General features: G+C 40.1%; 1 protein-coding gene across 1 annotated transcript in view; it reads right to left on the reverse strand.

Annotated features, from left to right (window-relative positions):
* The window catches only part of LOC150083384 (arrestin domain-containing protein 3-like), a 91,702-nt gene that overhangs the window by 43,912 nt on the left and 22,009 nt on the right, over positions 1-25,781 (reverse strand). Inside the window, exon 2 of the mRNA XM_090377234.1 lies at positions 10,556-10,684. Coding sequence (XP_090233360.1) covers positions 10,556-10,684 — 129 coding nt within the window. The remainder of the gene's footprint in view (positions 1-10,555; positions 10,685-25,781) is intronic.

Here is a 25,781-nt window from a genome sequence, read left to right on the forward strand (position 1 = left end):
TGAGTGCAAAAAATTATTTTTATATCATATACTGTAGTCGTATTTCGGGGAAGCTTTTGATATTGTTGCACATAAATTCAAGGAAGAACTTTTGGCTGGGAACTAATAGATGAAATGGGAGGTGTCGGGTTTTTTTGCTGATGCTGTATAAGCTTGCGTTTCTGCATCATTTGCCACTGCTAATGCTAATTTGTTTGTAAATTTATGTTCGCCCATCTTCTGAAGCATTTTTTTTTTCATGGCAATTTTAAAAACCAAAGGTATTAGAACCAGTAGTATATCCTAGTAGTGTAGGTGGAATAAAGGTTGAAAACAAAAAGATACCTGTTGACATTGCACTTGAATTTCTTTAGATTAATTTTCAGTAAATAATACTTGTAGTGGAAGTCCCCCTCCTCCTTTCAAAGGACAAAAGTAGAAAGGGTAAATGAGAAAGAGAAAAAGTTAGTCCTGTGAATTTGGGATTGAACAGTGAATGGATATTAAGTAACTTGAGGCACGTTTTCGGACTGACGTAAACTGAATGTCAGTAACAACATGAAGAGAGTTTTTAAGAGAAATATCATTAAATAACTTCTTAAGCTCCTACATTCTGTCCAAAAGATATAATGTTAAGGGCTTAAGAGGTTTTGGCGGAACCACACCAGATGTGAGAACAGTACGTCTGGGTAGGGTAGATATGAGATTTGTACAGAATCAAAAAGAAAAAGTATCGCCAAGAGGACAAAAAGAAAACCTAGGGTTTTTTGTTTCTTTTTTATGCAGAGCAGGCAATATTTGTAGTGTGCTTATGCCAAGAGAGGTTAGAAGTCGGAGTTATTCCCAATAAAGATATGTGGTCTTGTCTAGAAATCTTCCTGTTATCGAAGATGAACACAAGAGAAACGGACTTTCCCCAGAAGAAATAAGAAAACCGAGATTTTAGAAAGAAAGAGACTGTTTTCGTCTATCCACTGGAGAAAATCTAAAGGTCAGGGCCGGAATGGACATGGTTATTGTAGCTTATGTAGGCGACTCCTGAACTTTAATATCAGCCGTGATATTTTGTGATGATGGACTTTGTAAAATGTCAGGAATGAGTATAGTTCTATGTTGGTGCAGTGTGTATTGCTTAGTTGTTTATGGCCTCTACAAGAAGCAGCAATCACCGAGAAGGTGGCCGCTGCTTCCGCGTATCCGTCCATACTGGAGACGAATCAGGGCCGGACTGGCTGTTTTGGCCCCATCTGAATCACTTATGTCATAACGATTAGTCGATGATGCAAATTTGAAGTTGGCCCTGGCGGATCGTCGTCCGATCACCCGGGACATATTGCCCTCTGAGTAGCTAGTTGGGGATATTCGAGAGGCTGTAGCTGTTTGTGCAGAGCAGCGTTTGCCGAACTGGAAGGTGGAATGTGTACTTCAACAGAGATATTATGGATAGGACTTTAGTCCAAGGAAGAGGGTCATAATTTTATAGCGAGAAAAGTATGGGTGAAAGAACAGGGACTTTCATGGCATCAGTGCCCAGAAGTTAGACAGAGCTAACACAAGTATTGGATGGTCTGAAAGAAAACTGGCAAATCATAAGAAGGACGCTTACTCAGAAGACCTTTATGCCAAACATTCATGAAATTTCTCCAAAGACGAGTAAAATAAGCCAAGATATCACCCATGGATCGATACTACAGAGGAAGAAATTTCTGCTGAAACAATAGCAGAAATTTATATACAAGATTAATTTGCAAGGTGTTTGCCGTCTTAAGGATTGTTTTAATCGCCCCTGCGACTGAAGCACGCTGAAATACGTTTCTCAATCCTGAAAGTAAAAATAATGTCTTCCATAAGTCAGGAGCAACTAACAGGCTTTTTATGCGGATTGCTACTCTCGATTATATTGACCAATTCCAGTGGCGAGTTTAGATCAGTTGAGGACCTAAGGTACTTTATAAAATATCACACTAGAGCCACATCAAACTGACTCATCTGTCCATGTTTAATATGCCCGTAAATTGCATGTGTTCTCTAGTCGGATTGGCTGTTTTGTTGGACGAAAAACACGAATTTCTGGGTAAAAAAACAAAACCTTACTGCCCAAGGCTGAGACTGATTAACTCAACCACGGTGTGAAAAAGCCCATAAAAGTTCCTTGCGTCATTTACGAGATTAGAACCTGAGCCTTTTCCACCCGGTGTGGAAAAGGCTCGATTTATAAAACTACTGTGCTATATGCAGACTGGACATAAGGTACTGTGGATTTTTGGCCCTCTCCACATTGTAAGAGTTTGTATATAAAACTTCATAAAGTTTTAAATACTTTTAATCATGAATAAGAATAGCTGTGTTCCGGGCATGGGCTATGTAAACCCATTCCCAGAGGCCCTAAAAGTATAACTGTAGTTGACAGCGGACTGGCTAATTTAAATATCTTCCGAAAGGTAGTTATTTGGAGAGGCCACAAAAGTACGCCTTTCATTTTAAAGCTTTCAAATATTTTAATAAGAAATTGTTAATACAGTATTATGCCGTATACGTCTCTTAAACTAATGTTTAATAAAGTTTTTAAAATAAAAATCCTAATTTGAAAATTAAATCTTTAATTGATAGAGCAGGATTTGTCGAACTGAAAGGTGGCATGTAGTGTACTGTCGTTTACTGATAAATGTGTGCAATATGTTTATTGGACATATTTATCGATAGAGCAGTAATAAATATGCGATTTAATATTATATATAATTTTTAACTAATGCTGTTATGTGTTATATATACACTGGTGTTCAAAGAAAGTGCATCACCCCTTAAAATTGTAACTGTCGTCCGAATAAGTATATGGCAATATTTCTTACAAATTGCATCAGATAAGTTGGACACGCGTAGGTGATGACATAATATTGCATCAGCTGTTACTTTCAGCTATATAAGCACGCTATGCAAGAGTTGCAGTCATTCCTTGCTTGTGTCAGGATGGCGAGTTACGTGCAGTTGACGCCACGAAGAAAGAGTGCTATTGTTGCTTTACTTGAGGAAGGATGTTTTCCCGTCATATTGTTTATAGTGTCTTGTAATCAGTCGACAGTGAGTAGATTTCTTTACAAACTCAAGAATACTGGTTCTGCTGATAGGAAAAGAGGAACCGTTTTTTTAAGCGCTTATGCATTAAAAACCGTAAAGCTTCTTCGTCCGAACTGAAAAGAGAATGGGAAGAACATACAGGAGTGGTAGCAAGTGCAGTAACAGTCAGAAGACGCCTCTTCAAAAATGAACTTGTAGCCCGTCGTCCTAAGAAGAAGCCCCTCCTCACACAGAATGAAAAAGGCCAGATTAATTTGGTGTAAGGAGCATGTCAGATGGACCCCTGAGTAGTGGAAGTCAGTTATTTTCTCGAATGAGAAGAAATTCAACCTGAATGGCTCTGATGGGAGACAAACGATTCGCCGTAGACGTGGTGAAGAATACCATCCAGACTGTATGGTGTCTACAGTGAAATTCCCTACCAGCCAAATGATATGGGGGTGCATTTCGTATCGCGGAGTAGGTCACCTGCAGTTTATAAAAGGTTCGTAAATGCCAATGGATCCCTGACTATATTCGAAGGCAAATTGCTGCCAACCATTAGAGACCACATCAACCTACCAAACAACTGCATCTTTCAGGACGACTCTGCTCCTTGTCATCGGGCGGAAAGTGTAGGTAGGCACTTGTGTAATTACTTTAGCTTAATTTCTGCATTAGAGGTTCGACAGTAATGTGTTTACATTTGTTACAGGTGAAAAAATGGTTGGAAGAACGGTCCATTACAACTGTTAGCTGGCCAGGAAACAGCCGCCGACCGGGCTAGTCAGGTGGGTAAAGTGCATACCTAGCAACCCAAAGGTCGCGGGTTCGAATCCCGCCTCGGGCTTGGATCAAAGTACTGCAGAAACCTAGGGAGGTGCATTATGGCCACATAGGTGGTAGGTGACTTTCATCAACCGGTGAAATACCACCACTTTGCTTATTGGAGGCTTGAAGTGGTGAAACCCATGTTTAGTCTCTAGAGCAAAGTTTCCGGCATCCCCCTCCCCCCATACTTCTCCTTCAACCCATGCACGGTACTAAGTACTATAGGTTTTGATACCTTTTCGTGTTTGGGGTTTTCATAAAAAAAAAAAAAAAAAAGGAAACAGTCCGGACCTGAATCCTATAGAAAACTGTTGGCATCGTGTGGAATCTGCAGTTGCCAGAAAGAAACCAAAGACCCTTCGTGAACTTCAGGAAGCCATAATCCGTGTTTGGAACCAGGAACTATCAGTTGATTATTTTCAGAAATTGATCTTGTCAATGCCTCGACGGTGTGCTGTTGCCATCAGGGCCAGAGGCGGTTCAACTAAATATTAGTTTGCATCTGGTGAATTTTTCATTTTGTTTTCCATTTAAAATGATAAACTGAAGCAAATTAAGAGCTTCTGATAACATTTCAGCCACATTGTCGTGTATACCAAAATTGTTGTATAAAAGTTGCAAATGCTCATTTTGGAATATTTTGAGAGCACCTGTCAAATATTACTTAGCTTTGCCTTAATTATTAATAAATATCTTTTGTTTATATTTCTATTTGTGATGCTAGTCATCTTTTCACCCCTCGAAAATCTCTAAAAGTAAATCATCATCATCCGTTTTCAGTCCAGGATGATGATGGACTACAGGATGAAGGCCTCTCCAGCAGCCTTCCAGTTCCTTCTGTTTTGTGCAATGGTCATCAATTTACAACCAACAAACTCATGAATTTTATCTGTCCATCTCCGTCGTTGTCTTTCAGGTTTTCTTCTAGCTTCTCTTGGATACCATTCTGTTATTCTCTTAGTTCATCTGTCATCATGTCTTCGAGCTACGTGTTCTGCCCAAGACCATTTTAGTTCTTTAGTTTTGATGAGAATGTCCTTTACTTGAGTTTGCTGCCTAATCTATTTGTGTGTTTCTTATCTAACAGTCTGATTCACAATATAATTCGTTCCATTCTTCGCTGTGTAGTTCTCAGCTTCTCTTCCATTCTTTTGTTGAGTGCTGAAGTTTCACTTCCATAAGTCATGGTGGGTAGTATACATTGGTTCATTATTTTACGTTCAGACAAATTGGGATATTGCTCCTCAATATGTGACCATATTTCCTGAATGCTATCCATCCAAAATTTATTCTTCTCTTGACTTCCAGCCATTTATCATTATTACAGCTAATAACTTGTCCCAGATAAGTATATGACTCCACCTTTTCAATTACTGCTCCTTCAATTGTTATATCCCTTTCTGTGGCCTACTTGTTTATCATTACTTTTGTTTTAGCCATATTCATCTTTAGTCCAAAATCCTTACTAACTCTGCATAACTGATTAAGATTTTCCTTAAATTGTTTGGGATCGTGGCTTATGACCACAATGTCATCTGCAAATCGTAAATGGTTTAGGTACTCTCCATTCACATTGACTCCTTTCTGCGACCAGTCTAATCTTCTGAAAGCTTCCTCAAGGGTAGCAGTAAATAACTTCGGAGATATTGTCTCCTTGTCAAACTCCTTTCTCAATTTTAAATTTGCTACTGTCTTTGTCTAGTCTAATAAATGAGGTAGCGTTCTCATATATTTTCTTTAAAATCATAATATATGGGGTATCTATGCCTTGTCTTTCCAGTACCCGAAACACTGCTTTATGCTATATGGAGTTAGATGCCTTTTCATAATTCACAAATGCCAGGCATAATGGTGTTTTATATTCATTTGCTTTCTCCATTAGCTGTGATATTACGTGGAAGTGATCCATAGTTGAGAATCCAGTCCTAAAGCCAGCTTGCTCTTTCGGTTGATTCTTATCAAGTGTTCTTTCTAATCTGTTAGTACTCCAGCACATGAAAGTAAGTATCAAACAACAACACGAGATGGCGCCATTAGAAAATGTGGTTATTCCAAAATATTCAGGAAAACGATCAGTTTTCTCACTGATAATAAACATATTTAAGAAAATGTAATGATAATACTCGACAAACTGAATACAATTTTTTGTCTGACTCGTGGTAGAGAAGAAAAATGCACAGGATACATATAAATTATCATGCAACACAGAAGCTAGTGATATAAACTAGTCTGTAATCAAATCACAAAGTAGTTAGGCAAGCGAAGGCAGATTACGAGAAATCTTTGGCGAAGGAAGCAAAGAATTCTTTACTTATGTCAACACTAGAAGTACGGGGATTAATCAGATTGTCCACTTGATGGTTCGACTCTTGATGATCCTGCTCGGGTTGCTGACAAACTAAATGAGTATTTTGCATCTACATTCACACATGAGGAATTCATTAGTGAAGCTAATGCCAGAAGTTTATAAAATTCTAACAGAGTTAAATGATTTTGTAATGATTGAGAGGAAAGTGGAAGAGAAATTGTTGAAGTTAAACATAAAAAAAAAGGCACCCGGGGTGGATGGGCTTTATCTAATTATATTAAGGTAAGCAGCAAAAGAAGTAAGCAAACCCTTAGCCATAATTATGAGCACCCTTGGATTCAGCAGAGTTCTCCACGGACTCGAGATGTGCGAAAGAATACCGAATTCACAGAGGGAGGGTCACAGAGTGACACGAGTAATTACAGACGTGTTAGTCTAACTTCTGTTCCAGGGAAAATAATGGAGTCAATGGTAAAATAAGTAATGTAGGATCATCTGGACAAAGCTACAATAATACTTCAGACACAGCGTGGGTTTGTTAAGAGGAAATCTTGCCTGGCCAATTCGATTGGATACTACGATGTGGTCACAAAGGAAACGAATGCAAAAATAATTTTGATGTAATTTACTTTGGTTTCAGCAAAGCTTTTGATACTGTTTCACATAAAAGACTGCTGTACAAGTTGGAACAGTGTGGCATTAAGGGCAAGTTTCTGATATGGATAAAGGGATGGTTGAGTGGGATATGACAAGAAAGTGATAATCAATGGACATGTTGTGGGCTAATGTTATTAGAGGAGTTCTCCAGGATTCCGTGTTGGGCCCATTGTTTTCTTCTATATTTATTAATGATATTGAAGGCATATCAGGCTTAATGTTCAAGTTTGTAAATGTTCGCAGGGTGGTTAATGACAGAAATGACAGTATGCTACTGCAACGGGATTTAGATAAGTTAGGCAGATGGGCTGAGCAAGAAATTGAAGTTTAACATTGAAAAATGCAAAGCACTACATATGGAGGCGCCTCCGTAGTCAGGTGGGCAGGAGCAGCAGCGTGTAGCACACGCTTCTTGATTAGACCGGGGTTCGAGCCCGTGACCACCAAATACGGATAATGCTCCTATAAACCAAATAACAAACAAACAATTACATATAGGTAGCAGTAACCTCAGAGTAACATACCAACTTTGCTGTATTACACTGAGGGTAGTGGAGAATGAAAAAGGTGGTTTTTTTTTAGGAGCATTAGCAACTAAGGCCATATTGCTCCGAGGATATGCGGTGGTCATTCCCTGACCTTTCCGCATCCTCCATATTTGGTGGTCACGAGCTCGAACCCCGGTCTAATCAATGAAAAAGACCTGGGGGTAACGTGCAGTCGGATATGAAGTTCTCTGAGAAATGCAGACAGGCTGCTAGGACAGCTCATGGGGGGGGGGGGTTGTCAATGATATACAGGAATTTTGCTAGCAGGGATAAGGTGATTATCCCATTGTATAAGGCAGTAGTCAGGCATGTGGCCTGAGACTACTGCATTCAGTTCTGGAGGCCTCATTTTAGGAAGGATGTAGAGCTGCTGGAACGAGTACAGAGAAGGACAACAAGATTGGAGAAGAGAACAAAGGGGTGCTATTACCAATAAGAACTCTACGACGTGATATGATTGTGGTGTTTAAGGCTTTTTGTGGATTGAGCTAGCTCAGTGCTGATGGGATTCTTCCTCATGTTCAATCTCACACACATGAGGAAGTTTGTCTTTAGCCAGCGGGTCGCTGATTGCTGGAACAAACTTCCATGTGTCGTGTAAGTCGATTATTAAATAAATTCAAGGAGGAACTAGACAAACTATTAGATGGAATGAATAGGTGAAATGGGGGAGGGGGTTCAGAGGCGGATTTAACGGCGGGCGCACCGGGCGCGCGCCCTGGGCCCCGACTTCAGAAGGGCCCACACAAAACCCCAACAAATTAGTTGAACTAATATGTTCAACTATTAGTTCAAAACTTTGTGATTATTATTATTATTATTCTATTATTAATTATATTATACATATATTATATTCAAATTTTATTGGAAATAAAACAATAGTACATAATATTTTTTATTTATTTAAAAAAATGGTTAACATGTATTTTTATTTTCCCTGTCTCTCTTTTTTTTAAGGGGCCCAATATTTTCTTCTGCGCCCGGGGCCTCAACCGATCTTAATCCGCTACTGGGGGGGCGTCGTTTTTTAAGGTTTTTTTTTGTCTGACGCTGTATAAGCTTACTTGCTTGCATCATTTGCCGCAACTAATGCTTATGATCAGAGGGTATGTTTTCTTTAGCAGTATATGAATATTTCCTCCTTCTTCGACGATTATGTTAGTAACGTATTATGTTGGCTGTTTGCTAACTGTGGAGCGTGGCTCCCTCGTGGGAGGGGAGAATTCTTAAAATTAAAAGAAACTAAATCACTAATTGCACATTTTAATTAAGTAAATCAAACAAAACTAATACTAAACTTCTCCAAAACGTTAATGAGCATTAAACATCATTACGCTAGTGTTTCTTATATCGAACAAAAAATCTTTAGATCTGTTATTTTCAACGGTAATAAAACAGAAGAATTGCACAATGTCGCTCACAGCTTCTTTCTGTACGTAACTAGCAGCAAACTGGGTTTGCTACCTAGTTAATCGATATCATATTGTGGAGGCACTTCGCCACGAGTTTGCTTGTTATTGTACTACGCTAAAGAAAAGGCACTTCTCCAATAGAAAAGTGCATCTCTTTTTATTTAAGTATATGCCACTACGCAGACCCGTGATTCGACTCTAATTGGAGTCTCATCGGTAGGCAGGCATTATGAAGACGTGAAAAACCCGGTGACGAGAGATTGCCACAATATGTGGGATGCAAGATGGTGAAGTAAATAAAGTAGACATAATTTAGTTTAGCATAAAAGCCTCACTATGAAAGCTATAAAAATTCATTGTACATGCCGGGCATATAGCCTCTGTTAGCAAACTGGGTTTGCTAGTCAGTAAATCAATCTTAAGTTGGGGTCTGGGTAGTTGCATACACTTTTTAAATAAACAGCAATATACTTCTCTATTGGAGTATTGCTTTTTATTTAGAGTAGTGCAGTACTAAGGTGCGACTCCGTAGCCAGGTGGGAAGGAGCAGCAGTGCATAGCACACGCTTCTTGATTAGACCGGGGTTCAAGCCCGTCACCACCAAATATGGATGATGCGGAAAGGTCAGGGAATGACCACCGCATATCCCGGAGCAATATGGCCTTAGTTGCTAATGCTCCAAAAAACCAAACAACGCAGTACTAAGGTCACTCTTGGAGAAGTGCCTCCACAATATAAGGTCGATGCACTAAGCAGGAAACCCAGTTTGCTCATAGTTACTTTCAGAGAGAGACTATGCCCAGCATAGCTTTATATAATTTCAATATCTTGAGGCTTTTGCCCTAGACTTACTGTCTTATTTTATTTATTGCACCAGCTTGAATCTCGCATATGATGGATATATACTGTCATATACAATATATATCCATCATATGCGTTGCACGGGTCTTCACAATAACTACCTGCCCACTGACGAGACTCCAGTCAGTTTCGAAACCCTGGTCATGGTTGAGTAATTAACTCGAGCTGAAAAGGTTGTTTGTGGGTTCGACCATATTAACTTAAAAAGAGCCGAATAGGGTAGTGGTGCATAAAGTGTTTTTTTCATTAATAGACAAGAAAAATGCTATTTGCTACCAAATTTTCAACATATATTCTAAGTTAAATTCCAATTTCATATCATTCCTTTCCCAGTTTTCCTTATTACTATAAATTTAATAATTTAACAGGAGCTCTGATCCATTTCAAAATTTAGTGCTTACTTAGCATAAAATATTTGTAACAAATATTTGTTGAAATATTTGTAACAAATTTTCATGTCGATGAGTTGACTTCTTTTATAAATCATGAATTAATATTATTATTTGCGAACGCGCCTGAAATGTGTACTGCGTACGTTAACTAACTAACTTCTTAAATATACTGTTGCATTAAGTTTTATATGATTATTTTCATACTGCTGTAATATATATATATATATATATATATATAGTATAGTATATAAAAGGAAGAAAGATGTAAAGATGAGAGTTGTTTTTGAACTAGAGGCAATGATAGAGAGAAAGAACCCAACGATCATAATGAATATAGGAAATATATGTAAGTAACGAACGAACAGAAAGAAAAAAGAGCAAAGAAAAATATATGGAGAAAAGTGCAAGCAGAAATAAAAACGAAACTATAATATTCATCTATTATAGTTACTTTTCACCGGATAATGATTTAAAAAAACTGCATTCGGTATATACGTCTGATCACTACTTACCTCCCGCTTCGTTTGCTTTACCCAACATAACCAGCTTGAAGTCAATATAGTTCTCTTTGTCGTTGTGGCCTGTACCATGTTTATCGGATAAACGAACTACGCCTTCTCCAACTATATGGAAGGATAGACCTGTAACATGAAATGAACTGTTAGTTTTCTTCAGATTGACTTTTATCATAGCAAAGGAATTAAATTACCGTCTATGGAGAGGGAATGGAAAAACAGATCCCAGTCGAAAGTAGAAATGTTCTTATTGTATTAGACTCCCGGTTGTCCGAAGTTATTGGGAAATCTATCCAGGAATTCCGCAAAATGAAAGAAAAACTAATAAAATACGTATGATAAAAAGGAAGTTTATTTACATACATACTCTACTCATATTTATAAAACTATACTATAGAGTGAGAAGATTGCCATGAAATTTAGTGCGATCATATAATGTAGGGCGAGAATATGAGGATGGACCTATTAAATTAGGTTTGTCCTCATTAATTTACATTTATATATTATTCTTAACAAATGTTTTAATAATAGCGCTGAACCGTAGTGCTAAATTGATAGTTTGTAAATAAACAACATTCCCTAAACGTGTCATTCAAAGGAAATAGCCCAAAACTACGACAAGGACACAGCTGCAAACTGATGAAAAACAAACTTATTATACTCGTATTTCTCTTCATTGTCACGTCACTTACTTTTCTTTCGTGAGAAAACTAATGTAAAGATACTTCTTAAATCCCCACACTTTGACTTAAATTAAAATGTAACACAAAGTTAAGAAGGAAAAAAAATTTGCATGTCCGATAGCCCACTAATAGCTAAATAAAAACTTATTTTAACCACTAACTTTGTTTTTAGCATATGTGCATATATGCCCCTATTACCTTCACCATGTCGTATTTCCATCCTCCTGTACAGCTCGACTCCCAGTGGACAGATTTTCATGAAATTTTATATTGGAGCCCTTTAAAAATATTTGTCAGTCCATTCCAAATTTCCAAGTCGGACCAATAGAAATGCGGCAATTATTATTATTTTTTGATACATATCACATACGGACGCCTCCGTAGCCAGGTGGACAAGAGCAGCAGTGCGTAGCACACGCTTCTTGATTAGACTGGGGTTCGAGCCCGTGACCACCAAATACGGAGGATGCGCAAAGGTCAGGGAATGACCACTACATATCCCCGGAGCAATATGGCCTTAGTTGCTAATGCCCCTAAAAAAAAAAAAAAAAAAAAAAAAACAAATATCACATATGCTATCTATATACCGTATATTACAGCTGAAGCACAGGACATGTATGTTTGTCGACATTGGCTGGTTGGATGAATGAATGTTTAATGTGGCGGATGCACAGAAATGAAATTTTCGTGGTTCGCGCATGTCGTTTACTCGCTCTCTCTCTCTGTTTTTTTATAAATCAGCAGTTATTACTATTTGCTGACGCACCTGAAATGTAACCCTCTCCATCAATTAAATTGTATATATGTGTGTGTATATATATATATATACAAGGTGGTTAAAATCAAAGTATCCCTATGTAGAGGGCTCTGGAGCGAGTTTTAAGGCTCATACTGAAGAAAAATTTGGACAACATGTAATAAAGAATATGCTCGCCATTGAAAAAAAAAAAATAGTTACAAAATTTGTTACTATATGGCGCTGTGGCAATACAAATCACTTGAGCAGCGATGCAATTGTTCAATGTATCCTCCATTTTGGTCAAAAACAGTTTCCATTCGAAGAACACCAGAACGTAACATGTCAACTGGAATAGCCAGCACATGACGTCTAATGCTGTCCTTCCGATCTACCAGAGTTTAACATCCTTCCCGATACACCTGGTTCTTTAAAAAACCCACAACCAGAAGTCGCATGGGGTTGAGGTCCGGTGATCGGGGTGGCCAAAATGTCTGGAAACAACGGCTGATGACCCGTTCGTCTGTAAAGTGTTGCCTTAGCAATCTTTGGACACAACGGTGAATATGGGGTGGCGCACCATCTTGCATGAATATGGTATCCTGAAGGCATTCACGTTGCTGCAGATTTGGTATTGCGAAATTTGCCAACAATACCCTGACCAGTGTAGTCACGCGAATAGTGAGCTCCGTGGGGGAAAAAAAAGTTATTTTTCTTGTGAAAAACATCGAATTTCTGATCGCAGATGGTGTTGGAAGAAAGAGGAAATTGGACTGGATGTACAGGTGATCTTTTGCGACTTTTCGTCAACTATTTTTAGAGATATGAACGTTTTTAAGAAATTTTCCTATGTAAACCAGTACAGCAATATGCTGGCAGCATATGTTTAGAATAATCGTTTTGATTAAAGCGGACCAAACTTTGGGAAGCCCTACAAACCTACAAAATAATCTCTCTTTTTATTGCCCTCATAAGATTCTTTAGTTATTATCAGTAAAAAAAAAAAATGATATTTTTACAGAGTCTAGAGATATTTTATATGTTCGTTTCTCGCGTTCCCGATCCCTTATTATCGTAACAATAGCGACGCCATCTTGGATCGGTAACGAGTGAATTGCTTCAAAGCTGTTTAATATCGCATGCTAGGTGAAAATAATTGCCAACTAAGACTGAATGTATAAAGACGCAGGAATACTTGCATAAACCGCTTGTTCAGTATAATATGAAATATTTACAGAAATTGGAAAAGCCCTGGGGGTACGTGGTCGTAACTGACGTCTAGTACTGTCCAAACTACAAAAACGAGAGATTTTCGGCAAACTTTTTAAGGTGTAAACGTCATCGGATCTTGATTCAACAAATATCATTAAAAGAAAGGATGGCTTCCTCTATTAAAGGAACCACTCAGAAAACTTTAAGACAAATACTGGAGGTTTTATCAGTGTCTAAACATGCGCCACAATTTAAAGCCTCTCCAACCCTTAAACTCTAAATTTGAACATTAAACACCAGTACGTGTAGCAGGTATTGTTCACTAGCGTATTACAGCCACAAACTGATAAAAGGATTGACAACCCCGATTATCCGCACATTCGATTATCCGGAACCTTTGCTGATATGGATAGCAGAAATCACAAACTGAAAGAAACTCAGCCAAAAGGGCAGGACGACGAGATACCCCCCCCCCCCCCTAGAACAACAGGAGGACTTAGAAGATGCCTGTCCAGGTACCCCCAAACGCAAAGCAAGCATAAAAACAAAAAGCTGTTAACAGCAAAAATAGAGCACGGAACACGCTCCCAAACTGAGAATAAGGACACTCAGGAAAGTGGCAATGCGAAGAAAGAAACAAACAACGAAAAGCAGCAGGAAACTCCCCCCATGGATCCCTCCCTACCGGTGGGCACTGTCTATGAAACGTCACTGGCACGCAAGACACCACTGGAATTAATATTTAAAGAACCGAATAACAGGATAACCACCTTTGTGAGGTAGCAAATCGTCACAATCTTTAACAAGATGGAGACTATCCTTTTCAAGACTTATGTTGAGAATGAAAAGATCACCGCAAGGCTGCAGGCCTATAAAGACTGTGGGGCAAATAAAATGCAACAGCGTGCTCCTACATATGCTGAAACGCTGAGGAGTAACCAAAATCAGGGAAAACAAACTCACAGCGGACCCCAAAAAAATAAGCAACCTCTCTCGAAGACACCCAACTTGGTTATGCTTAGACCTGTGGCTACAGATGGCCTCCAGGAAAAGAGAACTAGTGAAGAAATAAAGACAACTGCGATGAAGGAACTAAAAGATGACCTCAAAGCTACTAAGATAAAGTCCATCCGGAAAACGGGGAATGTAGGACACGTTGTTGAAACGGAGGGAAACGAAGACATACAGACGATAATGGATAACCCAAAAATTGCCACCTTGGGTTTGACTGCAGAATTGCCAAAAAAGAGAGGACCTGCTATCATTGTCTTTGACATAGACAAGGACCTAACCCCGGAACAGTTAGCCACAGCGATCATAAACAGAAATCTGAGACCGACCTGCCAGCAACTACAGGAACAGCAAACCCTGGTGCAGCCCAGGTGCTCCATCAGATCTAGGGCAGGACCAAACAGAATCTGGGTTCTAGAGCTGGCCCCGACTGTCTGGCAGCAACTAAAGAATCAAGAGAGAATCTACGTTGAATGGGGATCCCACCGATTCCGGGAGCATGTGGCAATCCCGAAATGCTTCCGGTGTTGTAAATACGGCCACACAACTCATACGTGTATACAAACAGAATCAACCTGCGGTCACTGCTCTGGCAGGGGACATGAATATAAAACATGTCTGAGCAAGATCCAATCTGTACAAACTGTAAGGCAGGGAAAAATGGACTATTCGCATTCTATCAGATATACCATATACCCCAAACTGTCCAGTTTATCTAAAAGTAAAAGGGTTATATCAGTCACGAACCGACTATGGAGAGACTCACTAAAGAGTACAACAGATCCAAAATTGCAATAATACAGCATAACGCGCAGAGAGCTAGAGCAGTGGCCCAGCAACTTAGGGTCATAGCGGACGAGGAAGCAGCTGACGTCCTACTACTACAGGAACCATATACCACACTCAAAACGAGGTGCGGATATCTGGCAGCATACAAAATAGTCCATGACGAGAGTGACACCCCTTGGGCTGCGGTTGTGGTGCTCATTCCCAATTATACTGTGACTAAAGTAACACAGCTTTGTGCACCCTGGGCGGCGTGTGCCCACATCTTAATGCCATTAGGCCAAATCTATGCTGTGGCCCTTTACAGCAGGCTGGGCGAGGACATCGCACCCATCACCAGGTACTTCCAGGCCTTGACCGACATGCTCCCTGATCAAAGTATCATAATTGGGGTAGATGTAAACTGCCGCTCCCCAGCCTGGCACAGTCTGACCCCAGACAGAAATGACAGAGGTACCAGAAATGGACAGATTTTAGAGGACTTTCTCTCGAACTCCCGGTTCACTGTCCTGAACAGACCACACCAGATGCCTACATTTTGTAATACCCTCTGGGAGGCGACTATTGACGTCACATTGTCCACGGGAAACCTTGCAGGGTACGTTGAGGATTGGATCGTCAGAAACTTGTGGACGACTTCCGACCACAGGGTGATTACCCGCCAAATCAGAAGATCATTAAACAGGCTACTGATACCTAAACAAACACTAAATCGCTTCTCCATCCGCCCGGCGAACTGGGAAAGGTTCAGAGAGGTCTTAATGCCCACTGTGGCCCTGGAAACAACAAACCAGAATGGGGACCCAGATTAGAATTAAAAGAGGGTAACGGAAATAATACTTGCGGCGAGTGAAGCATCAATGAAGAGGAGAAATCCCAAACCGGGAGCAGTCCCGTGGTGGACTCACGAGATCCAGCAACTCAGAAGGGAGACCATGAGAAGAACAAAACTCTTTCAACGGGCAAGACGCACATGGCCTGCTGCTTAGGTCCAGATACTGAAGGAGCGCTATAGAGAAGCAAGAAACAGATATACGGATGCGATAAACAACAGCAAACAAAGAGCCTGGGAAAACTTGGCAGGCATAACAGGAAATAATGAGCCGTGGGGGGTAGTCTATAGGATAATCACAAAGAAACTCCCCAGGGGAAGGGAAGTTATTTCTACCACACTGACACCACAGGGGAGCCAAACCACCACATGGCAACAGTCAATCACAAATATTCTGGGCACTATTTTCCCAGAGACTGCCATGCCTACTTCACCTGAACAGCATAAAATATGCCAAGAAAATGACATGTACACCACTGACTCCTGTGAACCAGGTTCACGCTAGATGACATCAAATCCGCGGCAAATCACGTAAGAAATAATAAGTGCCCTGGCCTCGATTATTTCGAGCCGGAAATTATCAGAAAAGTAACGGACCTGACCCCTGAACTCCTCCTAAATCTATTCAATAACTGTTTGGATCAAGGCATCTTCCCAAGAAACTGGAAGACTGCGGGACTGAAGCTGATCCCAAAAACACCCACGAAGCCTCCACAACAGCCAACCACCTACAGACCAATAGCTTTGCTACCAGTGATCAGCAAACTATTTGAGAGAATGCTATATGCCCGAATTGACACACATTACAAGAGTGCTGAACTGCATATGTCTACCCAGTTCGGCTTTAAGCCCGAGTCTTTGACAGTAGAGGCACTTAGACATCTGCTGCATGGTGTGGCCAGTTCCAACAGTAAATACTACCTAATCATCTCCATAGATTTTGCCGAGGCTTTCGACACCATTTGGTGGCCGAGTGTCCTGGCAAGACTAAGGTGGGCCAACCTTCCCTGCAACTTGTATCTCACTATCAAGTCTTACCTTACCGACAGGAGTATTAGTGTCGTAGCACCCTATGGTAGGGTAAACCGCCGTGTCTGCAGGGGTTTTCCCCAGGGTTCCGTCCTGGGGCCGCTCCTGTGGAACAATGTCTTGGATGAGTTCCTGGCCATGGACCTTGGTGACGTCCAAACCCAAGCTTTTGCCGATGACTTGATCATGAAAATTGCTGCACAGTTGGAGGTAAAAGCAAACCATGCCCTCAAGATACTACAGGACTGGACCATCTTACACTGCCTAAAAATCTCACCAACTAAGACATCCTCAATCTTACTAAAAAGCTCCATTGACCTGCGCAGGCCGCCTCAAATAAAGGTGAACAACAGCACAATTAAACTCCAAAGCCAGCTTAAGTACCTGGGGGTGATATTAGATTGTAATCTTTCCTTCAAGCAGCATCTCACACATCTAAGAACAAAGATAGGGAAGTACTCTGCACTGTTAGCCCGTGTGGTCCGTCGTGACTGGGGACTTAAACGTCGCATACTCTCCTTATATTATAAAACAACATTCCTACCAGCTATAACATACGCCTTGGTGGTTTGGTATCACAAAGCATCAACCGCCGTAAATAGACGCATAATCGACTCAATCCATAGAACTATCCTGTTAACCATTACTAGAGCCTGCAGCACCACTAGCACTGTTGCCCTACAGGTCTTGGCCGGAGACCTTCCCCTTGACCTGGACATCATACGCATTGGAATAGCCTATTACATAACCAAAGGAATGCCTTGCACCCACCTAGACTGCACAATGAATAACAGTGCAACCCACAAGGCTGAAAAGAACAGGCTGCAGAAATACCTAAAACAAACCTGGCAATACCGCTGAACAAACACAACAAAAGGGAATATCACCAAAAAGTTCATATCGGACGTAGACAGAGTATACCCCATTCTTCCAACCTGGACTTTACATGACCTACCTCCTTACGGGTCATGGGGCTTTCAATGCAAAGCTTACAGCATTGGGAATAGTGGAGGACCTGCGTTGTACTTGCAGGGAACAAGAAAGCTGGGTGCATATTATATTTGAGTGTACCCAATACGAAGACCTTAGATGCAGACTAATAACTAGAGTTCACTATCTACTCAGGGATCTTGAGTCACATTTAGATACGCAAGAGGAATATTTAGCCTTAAGTGATTTTGCCCAAGGATTATTTACCAGGCGCCAAACACTAACCGCCATATATAGAATTCCTTAACGGAATGAAACAAAATAAACCTACAAATAGCAACGAGATGACACAGAGGAGCCGACTATACAGACCTTGGACTGACCACAAAATGCACTGGAAAATGACAAGTGAAAATATATATTGTCTAACCACAAGAGTCATGATTACCGCCAATGGAAGCGAAAAACACCTTTAAATAGTCGTGACATCAGAACAAAGGGACACTGCCCCAAGACCTTGCAGCATAGACCCACTACATAATGACAAAAGGTAGTGTAAGGACCAGCAAACATCACGGAAGGGATGAAACCCCATAATGACAGCCAGTAGACTTGATTATGACCCCAAGATAATGACCAGAAAATAGGACCCAGACCACATGCAGTCTGGAAGGATGACATCCCAGATTTAACCCCCTATTAGTTTCCCACCTAGATGAGACTCAATGGCCAGCTTTTTAGGGCCTGCAAACTGATGAAGACGACATACGGTGGCACTCTCCCGCCGGGACAGCCTATTGGTGACCCAAATCCGCACTCTCTTGAGCAGATCTTTCTTTACAAACTTCTGAGAAGGGGGGGGGAGAGGTTTGCCTTCCCAATTTTCTCACTCTGGTGGGGCACGGGCATGCCTCACTACCTGCAGGGGCCATCTACTCTGTCGGCCCTTTATTTCCAATTTATTCCCCCCAGTCTTCATCCTCCCCCCAAACTTTTGTCTTGCACAGCGTTTAGCCCTACATATCAAAATTCTTGCCCAAACCTATTTGGTTTTTAAAATTCACTTTCACCGCACAGCCCCACGTCACATACTATTAATACTAACTTGTTAAGTTAGTATTAATTTCGACTTCGATTTTTTTTTTTTTTTTTTTGGTCCTAGCCACTGAAATCCCAGGAAAGTAAGTGGCAAGACCCGCCAGAGTACAAATATTGGTAACACCCGGCCGGCCTCCCCGTGGCAGGTATTGGTAACGTCGGGTCTCACTAGGGGCCCGGCGGCTAACAGGCTGGACGAACAATGGGCACAACAAACTATATAGTACATATCCCACACACTTTTAAATCTCTGGCTTGTCCGATACAGAGAACATACGCGGAGATGGGAGAAATCCCAGGTGCCGTCAGACCCCGAACATACCTAATATCGCTGTTCAGTGACGGAACAGGTGCAGGGTCCAGTCAGTGTTACCTATTCAAAAAAATATGGCCCAATCATGAATGTGGCCGTAAATCCACACCACACTGTCACTTTTGGAGAATGCAAAGGGACCTCTTGGATTACTCAAATGTTTTCTGTTGTCCAAATTTGACAGTTGTGCTTATTCACTTGTCCATTTAAGCAGAAGTGGGCTTCATCACTCCAAAGGGTGCCATGGCCAAGTGATATCCACTGTCATTTTCACCAGAAACTGAAGTGCGTATGTGAAACGAATATCTGCATCACTATGCTTTATTTAACTGCTGTAGTATGCGCATTTTGTAAGGATAGTACCGCAACACCTGACGCATTACTAGCCTTACAGTGGAATACGGCATGTCCACTTCACGAGAAACAGCTGGCAGACACACTTGCGCTGCCACATGGAGATTGACTTGATAAATCCACGATAGCCACATCTTCAACACGAGAGGAGTCCACTCGTTTTCGACCTCTACCTGGTTGAACACCAAGATGCTCTGTTGCTTCAAATTTCGCAATCGTTTTGCGGACAGTACAAACAGTCATAGGTCCACGCCTTCTGCGCTTCTGATGCCGAATTATTTGATAGCCACAGCTGCATTATTGCTGTTCTGATAGTACAGCTTCACTAATAGCTCCTTTTACTGCAACGTTGTTGGCCTTGCTGCTGTAGTGCAGGCAAACATGTATGATTGCCTGCACTACAGCAGCAATAGTAGACTGTAATCATACAATAGATGTTTGCCTGCTCTACAGCAGGCAAACATCTAGTGTATGATATTAAAGAGACTGCTTTGCTTTTATACAGTACAGTAGAGCTGAGTAGTGGCGCTGTGGCAATAACTTACGATTATGCAAATAACGTACGTTATTTGCATAATCGTAATTATGATAGTTACTTGCCATACAGTGACAAATTTTGTAACTAATTTTTTTTCCCAATAAATGGCGAGCGCATTCTTTATTGTACCTGTTGTCCAAATTTCTCTTCAATTTTTTAGAACTCGTTCCAGAGCCCTCTACATAGGGATACTTTAATTTTAACAACCCTATATATATAGTAATGAATAATGGTATTAACAAGCTAATTAATATGGGGGGGAAGTGCCTGTATGAAAAATATAATAGTAATATAGCTTGCGGATCAGGGACACTGCATTAGCAAAACGTACCCTGCAGCCACAATTTGTGTATATATATATAATATTATAAGTAGAACGCGTGGATGAGATTTTATTGGTTTAAGTCTAATGAAAATATGGTATACACTGGGAGCGATATATGGAATGAAAAAGAGGAAGAAATGGACTGGAAATTAAAATATAGATAAGAAGTGAAAAAGCGACCAAAATGAAATAACATTGCGGTGTCCTTCACAACTTCAGTGTCATCATCAGAGGTCATCCACCAAAATTATGAAAAAGACAGCAATGTTCTTGCTTCTGTTTCCGACATGATCTGAATGCTATGGTGCACGTGTGTAGTTGCCACGTGCTGCGAAGGCAAATTTTGATATGAATTTTGCATTATTAAGTTTGTAGGGGATCTGACAATAAAAGTGGTTATAATACGTAGTGCATACAGATCATAGATGACCTTACCGAAGCAAGTGAAAAGAATTGAAAAAACTGGATAAACTATAGTAAGGAATATCAGTATTGGCCGGAAGAGAGGGACTTACCGTTACTTTGTAAAACTGACCAAAAGAACAAGATGGCGGGGTGCCGGTATATTTATGTGGGGAATGCTAGCGACTCCTAGCGTTAGGTGTGGAAAAAATTATGTTATGGTGTCTGTATAAATAGAAATGATATGAAATAAGTTACTTGGTGTGTATGGGTTTAGTTATTAATTAAAGATTATGCTGTTTATTTTAATGTCCCATAGTTTTTTATGCTTTAAGATGTTAAGGGCTTTACAGAGATGGTAGCGAAGATATGCTTTAGGAAAATGGTTGTTAATTAGTTTTTTGTATAGTATCTTGATGTTATCGATAGTTGTATTGCTGCAAATGGTGGCTATTCTGATGCTTTGCGCTAGTATAACGTTGGCATGTGTACTCGTCTAGAAATATTGGAGTTCCACTGTGTGAGGTTGACTATATTAAAGTTGAATGCGTCACGTTTGTTGTTTATTAATGTAATTTCTAGATCTAGGAAATGGGCAGTAGCATCGTTGTTTGTTTTTTCTAGTATGAGTTCATTGGGGTATAAGTGTCCATAATCTATAATGAAATTAGGGCAGTTAATAACTATGAGGTCATCTATATATCTGTAGAAGTTAAGGTTCTGTGGAAATGAGTTTTCAGACCAATATAGAAATAGGTTAGCTATAATGCATGAAGCAGAACTTCCCATGGGTGTTCCGTTAGTTTGTTGATATCCTGTTTTGCCGTCGTATACAAAGTTATTGGATATACACAGGTTCAGTAGGTTGTTCCAGAAATTGGTATTGCAGGTTATATTCTCTCTGTATTTAACATAAATATCTTTGAGTACTGTTTTTAGTTTGGTTTGGTTAATGCTTGTAAATAAGCTGTGGAAGTCAAAGGTTTGTATATTGGTAACATTATTATTCTGTAAGAAATTTAATACTGGTAGGTTGTTGCCTATGATTCTGCTATTATGTATGATGTTTAACAGCGGTTGCTGTAGCTGTTCAAGTGTTTTGCCCGGTTTGTGTACATAACTATTCTTGCAGGACGTTATAAATCTGAATCCTATGGGTTTTTTTGTGGAATTTTGGAATGAAATATATATATGGTAAGTTATAATTGTTAATGTTCAGTTTTAATTTTTTGTTGAAAGTTATGAGTTTCTTTGTAATAATATTGCAGGCACTGGATATTGGTTTGTATGTGTTGCTGGAGTTCAGTTCAGTTCAGTTCTCAAGGTGTGTGCATAAAAAGTTTTGCAAATACAGGCATAATTGTTTGATGCTTTATCCACATGTATAATGATGAAGTCTTTGTGTATATCTAGTAGTTTTTATTTAGGTAAGTTATAGTAGTTGGTTTTGTACTGTCTATATATATATTTGAACTTAGTGATGCATATTTATGTTTTAATAGGTTGAAAGTATGTGTAGACATGTATAGTATCTTATGTAGGACGGCACCTGAACGAAAGTTCAACTCCGTCTTTGTACACTGTGATGGTTACAAAGCACTGTAACAGGCCAGAAATGTGTGTAACGTTATGTTCGTGCAGTGTGTGTGTTGTTTAGTTGTTTCTGGCCGTTTTGTTACCAGGCAGGCGATCACCTGGAAAGCCTGCCCAGTGTCCGTCTACACTACGGGGAGGTAGGCCACAACTGCGCAGGAACCATGGCCAACCTCAACAGTCACGTACTAAATGTCCAAAGAGGGTTTGGAGCCATTCAAAAAAAAAAAAAAAGAACCCCGTGCCAGCAAGCCGGCAACCGAGCGCGCGCGCGCACACACACACACACATACACACACTCTCTCATTCCTAGGAGACAGGACAGCAGAAGACGAAGAAATAAGGATGAGAATAGCATAAAGTAAAAAAAAATAATAATAATAATAAAAAATAATAATAAAAAAGATATGTATATATAAAAAAAAAGTAAAATAAAATCTTTATCCATTTCTTGCCCACATCTTTGTGTAGTGCTGCCCAAAGTGGTCCACAAAGAGAAAGGGTGTATTGTCAAACAGAAGTAGTATTGTCATTCAATCATGATCGGCAGGAACAAGTTCTGATATAATTCTGAATTTTATTAAACTGGAGTGGTGTCAGAAGTCTTTGGTCGATGACGGTATCACTGAGCAGAGGTTTAGTTGAATAGAGTTTTGATAAAGGATGAGTCAGAGAAGTGCAGCATCTGTTAAAATCTTTGCGTGTTCTTGAAAGCCACAGCAATTTTGTATATGACATCATCAGGACGACGAGGCAGCGCACAGTTGTATTCTGATTTATGATGTGTTTTCAGTTTCATTTCTTGAGTTAACATTGAGGTTGAGAGACTTTCTGCGATTAAAAGCAGCATTGCAGAAGGTTTGAAGGGCCTGGAAATTGTTGACAGAAATGAGTATCTTCTCACCTCCGGGACACAAGTTTGGTACTGTTGCCTTAAGAGCCAATCTTAGATCGTCGTAAATGGAGCATTCAAAAAGTACGTGAGGAGAGTCTTCCGCTAGCCCACATCGACAGGAGACTGTACTGGAAAGTCTGAATTGGTAGAGTTTTGCTTTAAGCGAACCATGACCAGTTAGTATGTAGGAGGTAAACAGTGAGGGTGAAAACAGTTTTCTGGTGGATGATGAGAGTAGTGCAGTTACGTCGGGAACGAAATTTTTGATGATAGCTCCTTTTTCGGTAGAATTCCATCTATTCTGCCAGGTGTTCACTAACAAATTCCAGCATCTGGTTCGCTCAGTTTTGGGATTAGCCTGAGGAACAATGATTCCCTGAAATTCTGTAGAAATGCCTTTGCGGATGTGAAAGCAAAGCCCTCTAAACACAACATGCAAGGCAAGTGGTATGGTGCCTGCAAGAGTCTGTAATGCTGGAGTTGATACTGTTCGGCAAACGTGAAGTAGGCTAAGGAGAAAACAACGTTGAATAGTGGATAACTTGGTTTGTACTGTTTTGAGTGCAGTACGTCTAAACCAAAGGCTGGCAGCATAGGTTGTAATTGGGATTATGGCAGCATTATAAAATAGATGTAGGGTTTTAGTGTTCAGTCCCCAGTCTTGTCTGGTAATTTGGAGCAGCATTGCGGTAAAACTCTTAACTTTGACGGACAGATGTTGAATATGCTCAGTAAAGGAAAAGTGGTCGTCGATGATGACTCCTAAAAATTTGGTGCTTCGGACAAGTGGAAGTGATTTCTTGTCAAGTTTTACAACTGGTGGTCTGCGATAATCTAATTTGTGTTTAAAAATCATGATCTTCGATTTTGTTGGGGATAATTTTAATTTGTTCTTAGAGGACCAGGACGATAGTTCAAAGAGTACTTTATTGGCATAGAGTTCTAATTCAGATCTTGAGTTTCCATTCACTAAAATGATAATGTCATCTGCATACGCAAGTTGTTGCACATTTTGAAATTCAGTCGTCCTAAGCAGCCAATCATCGAGAACTAGGTTCCAAATCAAGGGACCCAAAATTGATCCTTGGGAGCAACCACGGGAGACATCTGTTAATCTTCGTGCTTTTAGTGATGACGGTGCGATCAGCAAAGTAGTTTCTAACAAGTTTATAAAGCTGAAGAGAGCAGTGATTGGAACGGAATCTACTGAGGGCACTCTCCCACCATAAAGTATCAAAAGCGCCCTCAAAATCGATAAAGATTGCCATAACGTACTTGGAAGTGGAGCAGTCAATGAGGTGGTGGAGTTTAATAAGGCGTCTTCGCATCCAAGCCCTTGCCGAAATCCGTATTGAAGAGAGGATGTGGAGCTTGTGGCTCCCTGCAGTGTGGTTATTTTATTGGCGATTAATCTCTCTAACACTTTTCCCAGGTGAGAGAGCAAGGCTATGGGGCGGTAGGATCTGGCATTATCTAGTGGCTTACCAGGTTTATGTAAAATCTTAAGAATGGCGTGTTTCCATGGTTTGGGAAACGTTCCAGTATTTAAGCAGTTGTTAAATAATTTAAGTAGAACTTTGGGCCTTAGGTCATAAAAGTGTTTGATAAATATATTGTCAATCAGGTCATCGCCAGGACATTTGTTTGACTGAATTTTATTCAAGATTGAAGTAAGTTCTTCTGCAGTGAATGGACTTGTTTCTTCTAAAGGAAGGTATTTTTGGTTTAAATCTCGAATAGATAGACGGCGTGAAGTGTCAATAGTGAGATCATCATTAGGCAGCAGTTGGTCCAAGATGGCATTTATGGAGTCTGTTAGTGTAATAGTTTCCATACTGTTGGAGGTAATTGAGTTAAAAATGTCACCCAAGATCATTTTATTTTTAGCAATTTTATAGGTGATGCCCCAAGGATTATTATTCCCAGACGTACGGACAAAATTGTGCCAGGATTGCAATTTGCTTTCATAAATAAATTTTACGTATTTTCTTTTGAGAGTTTTGTATTCTTCATGTAATCTGTTGACTTCTTCTTGAGGCCAAGTACGCCGTTTGCGCTGAAACTTTCTTCTGGCTTTATGTACAAGTTTCCGAGTAGAGGAAAGTTCGTTATTCCACCAAGGTGTGCAGTTAGTTTTTAGTTTCTTTTTATGCGTAGATTTCTGAATTGTAGTGATGATAATGTTTTGAATCTGCAGTGCTAGTTGTTCGGTGGTAAGAGAATTAAAATTTTCTAGGTTGTCTTCAGACAAGTGAGAGAGAACGGAACGACTAAAACGTTCCCATTTTATGTTTCTAAGAGAGTAACGTATGAGATTACGAAGAGGTTGTTGAAGAGGAAGAGTTGATCCCAGCAGGAAGACGATAGAGCGATGGTCACTTGTTGTTAGGTCAGTTTCGACGTGCCAGTCAGTAATATAAGGAGCAATACGGGCTGTGGCCAGAGAGATGTCTATATTTGATTCACTCAGGGAATTAGAAAAGGTA

Source organism: Mastigoproctus giganteus, chromosome 7 (genome assembly GCF_048544385.1).
Source record: "Mastigoproctus giganteus isolate SK-2022 chromosome 7, ASM4854438v1, whole genome shotgun sequence".
NCBI lineage: Eukaryota > Metazoa > Arthropoda > Arachnida > Uropygi > Thelyphonidae > Mastigoproctus > Mastigoproctus giganteus.